This window comes from Oncorhynchus keta, chromosome 19 (assembly GCF_023373465.1).
Source record: "Oncorhynchus keta strain PuntledgeMale-10-30-2019 chromosome 19, Oket_V2, whole genome shotgun sequence".
Classification (NCBI taxonomy): domain Eukaryota; kingdom Metazoa; phylum Chordata; class Actinopteri; order Salmoniformes; family Salmonidae; genus Oncorhynchus; species Oncorhynchus keta.
The window spans coordinates 39,773,812-39,786,909 of record NC_068439.1 but is presented as its reverse complement, the minus strand read 5'-3'; the positions used below and the strand labels follow the sequence as shown (position 1 = coordinate 39,786,909).

Below are 13,098 nucleotides of genomic sequence, written 5' to 3'. Positions count from 1 at the left end.
ACCCCCAAACTTCAGACAAATAAATAAACCAATACAGGGAGAAAATGAGACTATGACGTAGATTTCCTGTAGAATTGATATGCCAGGGCTGCGCAACTAAAAGGCTTCTATGAAATGGTGTGCTCATCTGTGTAAAGTCATGTAGTCCAAAAAAAAGAAAAGGTGATGGCATCTCCCCAAAACATAGCAACAACTTTTAAATAAATAAGGGCACCGTAATCATTGACAGTGCCTTGTCCTGACATGCCTGATTCGTGATTACATCACATCCTGTTGGGAGCAGGACAGACCTCAGCGAGACAGACCTGTCACAGATAAACAATGACTTATGCTGCGTTTGGAACTAGGAAACTCAGAAATGTGCTAAATGGTTGTAGTTATACACGTGCAGCGCTCAACCGATTTACAAGTAGGATATTTCTGAGTTTCCTAGTTCCGACTAGCACTTGAACGCGGCATTAGTTAGAACAAATCTTTGCCCATGTCAGTTTGTGAAACCCGGTAGTCACTAGTTAACACAGCCACAACGTCATAAACCCCGCCTATTTGTGCAAATGATCTTCAGAAAATCCCATTTTAAACCTAATCCTGATCCAAACCGCAGTGCTAACCGCATGCCTATACTTAAATTAGGACCAAAAAAATCAAGTGTCTGTTTTCATGATTTTTTTTAACGATAAGAGACCATGTTGACCTTGTGGCTGTGGTAACTAGTGAACCGTCATAACAATAGAGGGGAACATGATTTCACTTTCACTTCGGGCATCCTGTCACTGAGTCACGCAGCGTGTGGAGTAGTGGTACGGACAGACAGGCGGACAGACAAAGAAAGTAAAACAGACGGACGGCTTTGAAGAGACAAAATAACACATTTAAACACTGCACCATGGCATTTAAGTACCCGGCAGCTCGGAGAGATGAGAGTAAGGTCGGTGTCAAATTCCAACAGCGCTTTCAAACTTCTAACCTCTTCTCGCCCATTCTTAAAGTGGTAGGCGCCGCGCACAAGAAGGAAGAGATTGCAGGATGAGAGAGCAAAAAAGAGCAGGCCCTCACTGCGTGCAAAACCAGTGTGGCTGAGCTGAGTAACCCTGAAAAAAATGTCAAATTATGGCGTTTATCTTTATACTGCTTTTATACAGGGGAAATGTCATGAGATTAAAGCTAGAATCATTATTTGGAACAATAACAAAGCCTGTGTTTTGGTAAAAAGCGGAGGGTTGGGCCTGGAGAAATGTAACCACAATAATTCATAGACCGGTATGGATGCAGACTGACCATCCATCACAAAACAAATATTGTTTCAACTATGTTTTGAGGCTATACAGTGTTTGTTTATATGTACATTGTTTACTAACATTGGAGTAAAAATGCTCTTGTATTTGGGGTTTTGATGGGGTACCACAGTTGAACTAAGCTCATGAGGCATTTATAAGTTATATTCTTCAAGAATCAATGGGTATACATACATACACTGCTCAAAAAAATAAAGGGAACACTTAAACAACACAATGTAACTCCAAGTCAATCACACTTCTGTGAAATCAAACTGTCCACTGAGGAAGCAACACTGATTGACAATACATTTCACATGCTGTTGTACAAATGGAATAGACAACAGGTGGAAATTATAGGCATTTAGCGAGACACCCCCAATAAAGGAGTGGTTCTGCAGGTGGGGACCACAGACCACTTCTCAGTTCCTATGCTTCCTGGCTGATGATTTGGTCACTTTTGAATGCTGGCGGTGCTTTCACTCTAGTGGTAGCATGAGACGGAGTCTACAACCCACACAAGTGGCTCAGGTAGTACAGCTCATCCAGGATGGCACATCAATGCGAGATGTGGCAAGAAGTTTTGCTGTGTCTGTCAGCGTAGTGTCCAGAGCATGGAGGCGCTACCAGGAGACAGGCCAGTACATCAGGAGATGTGGAGGAGGCCGTAGGAGGGCAACAACCCAGCAGCAGGACCGCTACCTCCGCCTTTGTGCAAGGAGGAGCAAGAGGAGCACTGCCAGAGCCCTGCAAAAGGATCTCCAGCAGGCCACAAATGTGCATGTGTCTGCTCAAAAGGTCAGAAACAGACTCCATGAAGGTGGTATGAGGGCCCGACGTCCACAGGTGGGGGTTGTGCTTACAGCCCAACACCGTGCAGGACGTTTGGCATTTGCCAGAGAACACCAAGATTGGCAAATTCGCCACTGGCGCCCTGTGCTCTTCACAGATGAAAGCAGGTTCACACTGAGCACATGTGACAGTCTGGAGACGCCGTGGAAAACGTTCTGCTGCTTGCAACATCCTCCAGCATGACCGGTTTGGCGATGGGTCAGTCATGGTGTGGTGTGGCATTTCTTTGGGCGGTCGCACAGCCCTCCATGTGCTCGCCAGAGGTAGCCTGACTGCCATTCGGTACCGAGATGAGATCACCCCTTGTGAGACCATATGCTGTTGTGGTTGGCCCTGGGTTCCTCCTAATGCAAGTCAATGTTAGACCTCATGTGGCTGGAGTGTGTCAGCAGTTCCTGCAAGAGGAAGGCTTTGATGCTATGGACTGGCCCGCCCGTTCCCCAGACCTGAATCCAATTGAGCACATCTGGGACATCATGTCTCGCTCCATCCACCAACGCGACTTTGCACCACAGACTGTCCAGGAGTTGGCGGATGCTTTAGTCCAGGTCTGGGAGGAGATCCCTCAGGAGACCATCCGCCACCTCAGGAGCATGTCCAGGCATTGTAGGGAGGTCATACAGGCACGTGGAGGCCACACACACTACTGAGCCTCATTTTGACTTGTTTTAAGGCCATTACATCAAAGTTGGATCAGTGTAACTCCAGATCCAGACCTCCATGGGTTGATAAATTTGATTTCCATTGATAATTTTTGTGTGATTTTGTTGTCAGCATATTCAACTATGTAAAGAAAAAGGTATTTAATAAGAATATTTAATTCATTCAGATCTAGGATGTGTTATTTTAGTGTTCCCTTTATTTTTTGAGCAGTGTATATATATATATATATATATATATATATATATATTTTTTTTAAATGTAGTAACTAAGGATTCTAGCTTCAAGGTAATAAAATAACCAGTGAGATACTGTTCCTGCTGCGGGCTCTTCCGAAGGCCTGTAGTTCTGAGGAACTGTTGCTTTAATTTTGTCTTTAGGCAGAGGGATGTACACTATGCTATAGGCCATAAATCAGTCAGTTGTGTTGTTATTACGTTATCTTTTTTTAATTGGAAATTGCCACACCATACCCCATTAAATGTAACATAAGATGATTTACTGACATTCATTCTATGCGACTCTGCTGGACAGGTGCGGTAGTGATTCATCCTTTTCAAACATTGTGTGCAACGTAAGTGTGTTTTTTTAGTGTGTATTGCAATACTTAAGTGTTGTTTTTAATCCTGTAGGTGAATGACTACCATGGGGTTAAGATATATGACCCTTATGCCTGGTTGGAAGATCCTGACAGTGACGAAACAAAGGTGATTGTGATGGAAAATACACAATAACGAGGGATGAATTGCAACATTATAGTTCTAACCTGTTCCTGAACTCTGACGTGTGTGCGTGTGCATGTGTTTGCCCAGGCCTTTGTGGAGGAGCAGAATAAGCTGACCATGCCATTCCTGGAGCAGTGTGCGGTCAGGCCTCAGTTTCACCAGCGGCTAACTGAGCTCTATGACTACCCCAAATACAGCTGCCCCTACAAGAGAGGAAACAGGTAGGAACTAAAATACAGTTGCCCCTTTTAGCGAGGAAACAGGTAGGAACTAAATTACAGCTGCCCCTACAAGAGAGGAAACATGTTAACTAAAATACAGCTGCCCCTACAAGAGAGGAAACATGTTAACTAAAATACAGCTGCCCTTACAAGAGAGGAAACATGTTAACTAAAATACAGCTGCCCCTACAAGAGAGGAAACATGTTAACTAAAATACAGCTGCCCCTACAAGAGATGAAACATGTTAACTAAAATACAGCTGCCCCTTGTTAACTAAAATACAGCTGCCCTTACAAGACAGGAAACATGTTAACTAAAATACAGCTGCCCCTACAAGAGAGGAAACATGTTAACTAAAATACAGCTGCCCCTACAAGAGAGGAAACATGTTAACTAAAATACAGCTGCCCTTACAAGAGAGGAAACATGTTAACTAAAATACAGCTGCCCCTACAAGAGAGGAAACATGTTAACTAAAATACAGCTGCCCCTACAAGAGAGGAAACATGTTAACTAAAATACAGCTGCCCCTACAAGAGAGGAAACATGTTAACTAAAATACAGCTGCCCTTACAAGAGAGGAAACATGTTAACTAAAATACAGCTGCCCCTACAAGAGAGGAAACATGTTAACTAAAATACAGCTGCCCTTACAAGAGAGGAAACATGTTAACTAAAATACAGCTGCCCCTACAAGAGAGGAAACATGTTAACTAAAATACAGCTGCCCCTACAAGAGAGGAAACATGTTAACTAAAATACAGCTGCCCCTACAAGAGAGGAAACATGTTAACTAAAATACAGCTGCCCTTACAAGAGAGGAAACATGTTAACTAAAATACAGCTGCCCCTACAAGAGAGGAAACATGTTAACTAAAATACAGCTGCCCCTACAAGAGAGGAAACATGTTAACTAAAATACAGCTGCCCCTACAAGAGAGGAAACATGTTAACTAAAATACAGCTGCCCTTACAAGAGAGGAAACATGTTAACTAAAATACAGCTTCCCCTACAAGAACAGGTTAGGAATCAGTTGATGAGCTGAATCAACAGATTAAGTGCTGGAGCAAAAGCCTGATTACTGTTGTTTCTGTTTCCCAAGAAAATTCACAAAATTGAGGGCAAAAGAGGTAACTACTTAATAACTGCAGGTACATACTGCCATTATTATATGTCACATACAGGTTATTCCACTGGTTGGGTTGTTATACACTGTATAAAGAGTACATATGTGTGTCTGATGCTCTCCATGACGTAACCGGTGTTACTGTGTGTTTCCTCTGTAGGTATTTCTACTTCCATAACCAGGGCCTGCAGAACCAGGATGCACTCTATGTGCAGGACTCTCTGGATGGACCAGCCACAGTCTTCTTTGACCCAAACACACTGTCTGAGGATGGGACTGTAGCCTTGAAGAGTGAGCTCCTGGTTACTGTAATACACACAAACACACCGTAACTTTGTCTGTCTCAACCTGAGCCCTCACAACTCCCCCCCCACCCCTCTCTTGTCAAGCCATGTACATTCTTCCTTTGTTATTAGATTTGATTGCTGTGACAAAGGGGGAGTACATTGCTAAAACACAAAAACATCAATGAGAGGACTACATTATACACTTGAATATCACACATAATGTCATGTCTATTCTTCCTCTATCCTTGCCTCTCTCATCTTCCCCTTCCTCTCCCCTTCTAGTGGGGCGCCTATCGGAGGAGTGCGAGTACTTTGCGTACGGCCTGAGCTCCAGCGGCTCCGACTGGGTGACGGTGCACTTCCTGAAGGCTGATGACCTCACGAAGCTGCCTGATGTCCTGGACAGGGTGAAGTTCAGCTGCCTGGCCTGGACCCACGATGCCCGCGGAGTGTTTTATAACTGCTACCCCCGGCAGGACGGCAAGGCTGATGGTGAGACAGGCACACAAACATACACAAACACGTGTATATGTTATCTACTGTATACAGCACAAAATAGTGTTCAAGTGCACAGATACATTGAAACACACACACACACACCTATTGTAAAAGTACGTACGTACACAAGCGAAGATACATGCACAGTGCATGTGGGTGGAGGGCAGAAATACTCGGTATTCATGTCATAAGAAGGAATTCCCCTCAACCACTCTCACAAATTGGGAAAAACAAACATTCTTTCCCATCATTGTAAAAAAAAAAAAAAAAAAAAATGTTGTAGTTGATGTTGAGATATATAGAAATATCAAAACATGCCGAAAAGCTGCCGTGTTGTTCAATGTACATGTAACCAGGTCAATACTTCTACATAGGGAAATAGAGCCTGTGAGAAGAGCCCTGTGGCTTCAGACTATTCGGTATGGGAGAGTGGGAAATTATGGTGACTCAGTGTCCAAGTAGGGTACATGTAGCTAATGTACAGGGCCTTTGGAAAGTATTCAGACCCCTTGACCTTTTACGCATTTTGTTACATTACAGCCTTATTCTAAAAATGGATTAAATAAATAAAACATCTCTCAATCATAATGACAAAGCAAAAACAGGTTTTTGGAAATTTTTGCAAATGTATTAAAAACAAAAAAACAGAAATAACTTGTTTATTCCAAATCTTTGCTATGGGACTCGAAATTGAGCTCAGGTGTATCCTGTTTCCATTGATCAACCTTTTTTTTTACATGTATTTTTTATTTGACCTTTATTTAACTAGGCAAGTCAGTTAAGAACAAATTCTTATTTACAATGACGGCCTAGGAACAGTGGGTTAACTGCTTTGGGGGGCAGAACGACAGATTTTTACCTTGTCAGCTCAGGGATTCGATCTAGCAACCTTTTGGTTACTGGCCCAATGCTCTAACCACTAGGCTACCTGCCGCCCCTTGAGACTTTTCTACAACTTGATTGGAATTCACCTCTGGTAAATTAAATTTATTGGAAATTATTTGGAAAGTCACACACCTGTCTATATAAGTCCCACAGTAAACAGTGCCTGTCAGAGCAAAAACCAAGCCATGAGGTCGAAGGAATTGTGAGACAGGATTGTGTCTAGGCACAGATCTGGGGAAGGGTACCAAAACATTTCTGCAGCATTGAAGGTCCCCAAGAACACAGTGGCCTCCATCATTCTTAAAATGGTATAAGTTTGAAACCACTAAAACTATTCCTTGAGCTGGCCGCCCCAGTCAAACTGAGCAATCGGGGGAGAAGGGCCATGGTCAGGGAGGTGACTTAATCTGAATACTTATGCAAATGTAATATTATTATTATAATTTTTTTTGTTAAAATGGATAAAAACAATGTTTATCTTTTTCATTATGAGGTATTGTGTGTAGACAGAGAGAAAAAACGATGTAATGAATTTTAGAATAAGGCTGTAACGTAACAAAATATGGAAAAGTCAAGGGGTCTGAAGGCACTGCATGTGTGTGGAAAACCTTTAATCACAGATACGAAATTTACAGTTATTCGTTTAGTATAGTTTAGTACAATGTTTTTTAACTCCACTCACTTTTTTAACCACTCACTAACGTTAGTTAGCGCCATCACGAAAAGGGGCATGAGGGAAGCCGTACAATAGTATGTTTTTCTAAGGTGAGAACGCTTGGGAGCAGGCAATGTTGAAAATGTCATCTTTAGACAGGTTGTACTTTTCTTAAATGTAGTTTTGTAAATAACTGTCAAGTTTTTGCTGTGAGCCATTGGGGTTTCCCCACAGGCGGGCGGGGCCAAAACGTTGTATTTAATACCGACTGGGAGAATAGAAAACGAGAAAGAGGAAGTGTAGACAATCTTCTAAATGATAATGTCTCGTAACACATTTTCTCCCCCATGCCTAGAACGTAAAATAACGCTGTTTCCAAATATCTCTCTCAGTGTGTTTCCACCAATCATCAATCACCCCTGATCGGTGTTACCTTAACCCGATATAGCAGGCGTAAAATAAATGCCTGAGCGGAGTTCCCACTAGGGCTGTTAAGGTGACCATATTACCGCCACACCGGCGGTCATGAGTCATGACGGCAGTTAAATGCCATGTGGCCGTTTAGCCATAGTAATTAGGCTTCTCCAAGCTCTGATGCTACCGATGGTCATTAGTAGCCTACCAAACTTGCTAACTGCCCGGTACTCAGCACTCTATTGTAGCTCTAATCCAGGCCTGGGCAACTCAAGTCCTCTGGGGCCTGTTGGTGTCACACTGTTCCCCCATCATCCCTAGCAAACACAGCTGATTTAAACTGAAGATCATGGTTAGTTGATTATTGGAGTCAGGTGTGTTAGCTGGGGCAAAAGCGTGACACCAATCTGGCCCCGAGGACTGGAGTTGCCCAGGCCTGTTCTTATCTCTCTGACATCAATGCAAATGTAATTGAACATTTCATGAGCTCATGTTACGCAACATGGCTGGCATGAAAATTAACCATTAACCATTATTATTCTTTCCATGCCCCTGACAGGTGCATGATAATGGTCCATATCACACATATATTATTTAGTATATGTAAAGATAACATTAAATGAAGAATAGTCTGATGGGTGACAATATCAGCCTGTCACTTGTGAATGATGCACAGCTTGTGCATTAAGGCATTGTGCATTAATAAGGCATGAAACAGCTCAACTTTTTCAAATCATAGTCGCACACCTTATGTATCCTCGCCTATAGGTTTTGATAAGGTTTGTATCACAACTAAAGTGACCAAGTAACTTCTTAAAATGAAGCACATTAATCCTATTTATAACCGATGTAGAGCCTAACTGGTATACATAGGCTGTGCAAGAGTTTCAAATTTGAGGAAGATAATTTTCACCATAGAAATGCACCATTACATGCATAATCGCATTTTGCCGTCACTTTCGAGAAAAGTGTTTTCCCTCTAATTGATTGCATTTTGGAACATTTGTGCTTGCTGCGCTGATAATGTGAAAGAATGACCTAATAGTTTATCAACATTTTAAGCTAAACGATCAACCTCATTGCTTTTAAAAGTGTTTTTTTGTTGATGCGAGTGGTTGTGTTAATTTGGGATCTACATCTGACAGAGCCATGTGAGTGAAGAGGTGCGGCAGCCAGAGCAAGGCAGCCAGGAGAAGGACATTATAATTAGCCTATTATATTCAGCCCAAGGGCACAACGGCTACTTTGTCCACAAAAGGTATGGATTTTTTAGGGGGCATTATGGTCACACAAGAGGGATGCCGCTGGGAAATTAGAGGCCTGGTGAGAATATTATCAAGTGCTTGTCAAAGTGTGAATGAGAGACTGATGAAGTGTGTGCAGTTTACGACTTTTTTCAAATCATTATTAGAGTCCCATCATGCAGCCTTAGAATGTATTAAACATAAACACATATCCCAACGTTTGTACCACAACGAAAGTTACATAAATAACTCTAAATCAAGCATATAGGAGGACCAGTTTCGTTCTTAACCGCTCAACACGGAATAGCAGCATGTGCGCACTTCCTTTGAAATAATTTGGGGAAAATATCCTGTCTATTTTATTCATCTATATTCAATTGTATTCTTCATACTATAAAATAATAAAAATAATGCCACGGAATTTGAAGCAAATCTTGTCTGCTAAATGAACTAGTGTAGCCCACAGCCATATGGCATAAGCCATATCAGGACCTAACATAAGGACAACTTAGAGTATGATATTCTGTTCTTCTGAAATAGACTACATTTTCTTCATATCATATAATTAACATCCAATCACATTAACCGTTACTCTCTCACGGGAATTCCCGTTTGTAGCCAAACGTTGCTGCTCAAAAATGGATAAATGTTTTTTTTTTTTTTAAGTTAGGCCCGTGTCCATAGAGACACATACCAGCTCTACTGGTAGAGATGTAGAGATACCAGCAGTCCTACACCTGTACCCGCACCTGTCGACTACACAAATTGCTCTGCTTCCACAAGCACATCCAATGCTAGCATCAGTAACTCTACATTTGTTGTTAGCACAGCTAGTATAGACAGTTGTGTCTGATGCAGTCGAAGAGCTACTGCCCCAGAGCTCTTCTCTGTCTGTATTAACAACACACAGGTTTTTCCATCATTGTATGATTTTTTATTTGTGTGCAAATAAACTCAAGCTTACGGACAATGTCAAATGTGATATAGCGAAGCACCTCAATGAGTTGGGTGCACAATTACGCAGGTACTTTTCCGAAACGGATGACACAAACAACTGGTTTCGTTATCCCTTCCATGCCCTGCCTCCAGTCCACTTACCGATATCTGAGCAAGAGAGCCTCATCCAAATTGCAACTAGCGGTTCTGTGAAAATGTTATTTAATCAGAAGCCACTGCCAGATTTCTGGATTGGGCTGCGCTCAGAGTATCCTGCCTTGGCAAATCGCGCTGTTAAGACACTGATGCCCTTTGCAACCACGTACCTATGTGAGAGTGGATTCTCGGCCCTCACTCGCATGAAAACTAAATACAGGCACAGACTGTGTGTGAAAAATGATTTAAGACTGAGACTCTCTCCAATACATCCCAACGTTGCAGAGTTATGTGCATCTTTTCAAGCACACCCGTCTCATTAACCTGTGGTGAGTTATTCACAATTTTCGATGAACAAATAAGGTTTTATATGTAAGATGGTTAAATGAAGAGCAAAATTATTGCTCATTATTTTATTATTTGTGCCCTGGTCCTGTAAGAGCTCTTTGTCACTTCCCAGGAGCCAGGTTGTGACAAAAACTCACACTCATTCTTATGTTTATTAAATGTATCGTATAGAGTGGTGCTAGAGGGGATACGTTTGAAGGGGTACGGGACTATAAAAAGTTTGGGAACCACTACATTTATTTATTAGACTTTTTAAAAATGTAGATGTTCCAAAGATCTGCATTAGTGGCTTGTAGGTTATGTTAGGAAGCAAGCTAAACGTGTTTATGCTAATTATTATTATTAATATTTTTTTACCCCTTTTTTCTCCCCAATTTCATGGTATCCAATTGGTAGTTACAGTCTTGTCTCATCACTGCAACTCCGGTACGGACTCGGGAGAGGCGAAGGTCGAGAGCCATGCATCCTCCGAAACACAACCCAACCTAGCCACACTAGACACAGGAGTCGGGCCGGTAGTGCGCGATGAGACAAAGATATCCCTGCCAGCATAACCCGGACGACACTGGGCCAATTGTGCGCCGCCCCATGGCCCTCCCAGCCGCAGCCGTCTGCGACAGAGCCTGGGCTCGAACCCAGAATCTCTGGTGGCACAGCTAGCACTGCGATGCAGACCACTGCACCTTAGACCACTGCGCCACCCGGGAGGCCCTGTGTTTATGCTAATTAACGGTCAATCACCGGCTGACAAAATTACATGACCACCACAGCCCTAGTTCCCACAGCCAGTTTTCAGCAGAAAAGGAAGCGAGGTTGAATTGGCTGTATCCCTGAAAACCGCATGCATTCAGTTGATGCAACTCCGCTAAAGGTGCTGTTACCCAATCAGCTTTCTGCATTTCTCCACACAGGCACAGAGACTACATCCAACCTCAACCAGAAACTCTGCTACCATGTGATTGGCACCAACCAATCAGAGGACATCCTGGTGGCTGAGTTCCCTGACAATCCAAAATGGCACAGTGGAGTAACGGTGGGCTTAGAAGAGCAAATGCTTTTTTCATTCCATTTCCTACCTGTTGTACACCACATTCTCCATGTAAATCTACTGCTATCACTCTCATTTCCCTCACTTTTGTCTCCCTCCTCCACCTTGTTTGCCTCTCTTTCTCAATCCCGGATCCGTCTTCTCTTTCTATCATTTGATCTCAGTTTGTAAGTAAAGACTCGCTTTGCTCTCTCTCTCTCTCTCACTCACTTGCTCTCTCTCTCTCTCTAGGTGTCAGATGACGGCAGGTATGCAGTGCTGGACATCACAGAGGGCTGTGAGCCAGTCAACCAGCTGTGGTACTGTGACCTGCAGAAGCTGCCCAATGGCATCACAGGTCTGTCCCTATCGTCTTAATCAGACAATGTTCTTATTGTCCTGTACAGATGCGGTCCAATATTTTCGCATCCCTTGCATGATTCACTTTTTCTTCTAAAATGTGTTGAAATTAAAACAACTTTTGGTATATGGGTTTACGACTGCACAGGACCAAGAGAAGCGGACATTTTGGTTTTTCAAATGGCCTGGACGAAATGATTCAAAATGTAAATGAATGTGATTCTAGTTTACTGGTGATTTCTCTCTAACCACATTCTGCTCCATTGTATATTGAAAGTGTGCCAATATATACTGAACAAAAATATAAACGCAACATGCAACAATTTCAGAGATTTTGCTGAGTTACAGGAAATCAGTCAATTGAAATACTCGGCCCTAATCTATGGATTAGCCATGAGTGGGCTTGGGAAGGCATAGGTCCACCACTTGGGAGCCAGGCCTACCCACAGGGGAGCCATGCCCAGCCAATCAGAATGAGTTTTTCCCCACAAAAGGGCTTTATTGCAGACAGAAATACTCAGCACTACCCCACCCCCAATAAAATGCTCACTAACAGGGATGGAAACTAATTTGTGCCCAAAATTTGAAAGAAATAAGCTTTTTGTCCGTATGGAGAATTTCTGGGCTCTTATTTAAGCTCATGAAACATGGGACCAACAATTAACCTGTTGTGTTTATATTTTTGTTCAGTATTTGACTGCACCTGTACCTATAGGCCTGCTGCCTTGGGTAAAGCTGGTGGCTAACTTTGAGGCGCAGTACTCCTACATCACCAACGAGGGCAGTGTGTTCACCTTCCGCACCAACCTGGACGCCCCTCGTTACTGCCTGATCAACATTGACCTGGAGAAACCAGACAAGGACCACTGGAGGACCCTCCTACCCCAACATGACAAGGACGTCCTGGGTAAGAGAACTTGAGCAGTGGTCTTAAACCCTCCCTCCGTTCTGAAGAGCTACAGGGTGTGCAGGATTTTGTTCCATTTGTATTTCATATTCCTTTGACTATTAGATGTTCTTATAGGCACTTTACTATTGCCAGCCAAATCTCGGGAGTTGATAGGCTTGAAGTCATAAACAGCACTGTGCTTCAAGCATTGCTAAGAGCTGCTGTCAAACGCAGTAGTGTGCTGTTTGAATTCATGCTTACGAGCCTGCTGCTACCTACCACCGCTCAAACAGACTGCAATATCAAATCATAGACTTAATTATAATAAACACAAAAAATATGAGCCTAAGGTCATTAATATAGTCAAATCCGGAAACTATAATTTTTAAAACAAAACGTTTATTCTTTCAGTGAAATACGGAACCATTCCGTATTTTGTCAAACGGGTGGGAACCCTAAGACTAAATATTGCTGTTACATTGCACAACCTTCAATGTTATGTCATAATTATGTAAGATTATGGCAAATTAATTACGGTC

The 13,098-nt window shown here is 42.6% G+C and overlaps 1 protein-coding gene across 1 annotated transcript in view; it reads left to right on the top strand.

The window, feature by feature from the left end:
• The first annotated feature begins 676 nt into the window (after positions 1-676).
• LOC118398272 (prolyl endopeptidase-like) overlaps positions 677-13,098 on the top strand; it is a 20,370-nt gene continuing 7,948 nt past the window's right edge. The window contains exons 1-8 of the mRNA XM_035793453.2: positions 677-928; positions 3,419-3,493; positions 3,599-3,732; positions 5,021-5,151; positions 5,430-5,639; positions 11,195-11,316; positions 11,563-11,668; positions 12,386-12,577. Coding sequence (XP_035649346.1) covers positions 887-928; positions 3,419-3,493; positions 3,599-3,732; positions 5,021-5,151; positions 5,430-5,639; positions 11,195-11,316; positions 11,563-11,668; positions 12,386-12,577 — 1,012 coding nt within the window. The 5' untranslated portion in view covers positions 677-886. The remainder of the gene's footprint in view (positions 929-3,418; positions 3,494-3,598; positions 3,733-5,020; positions 5,152-5,429; positions 5,640-11,194; positions 11,317-11,562; positions 11,669-12,385; positions 12,578-13,098) is intronic.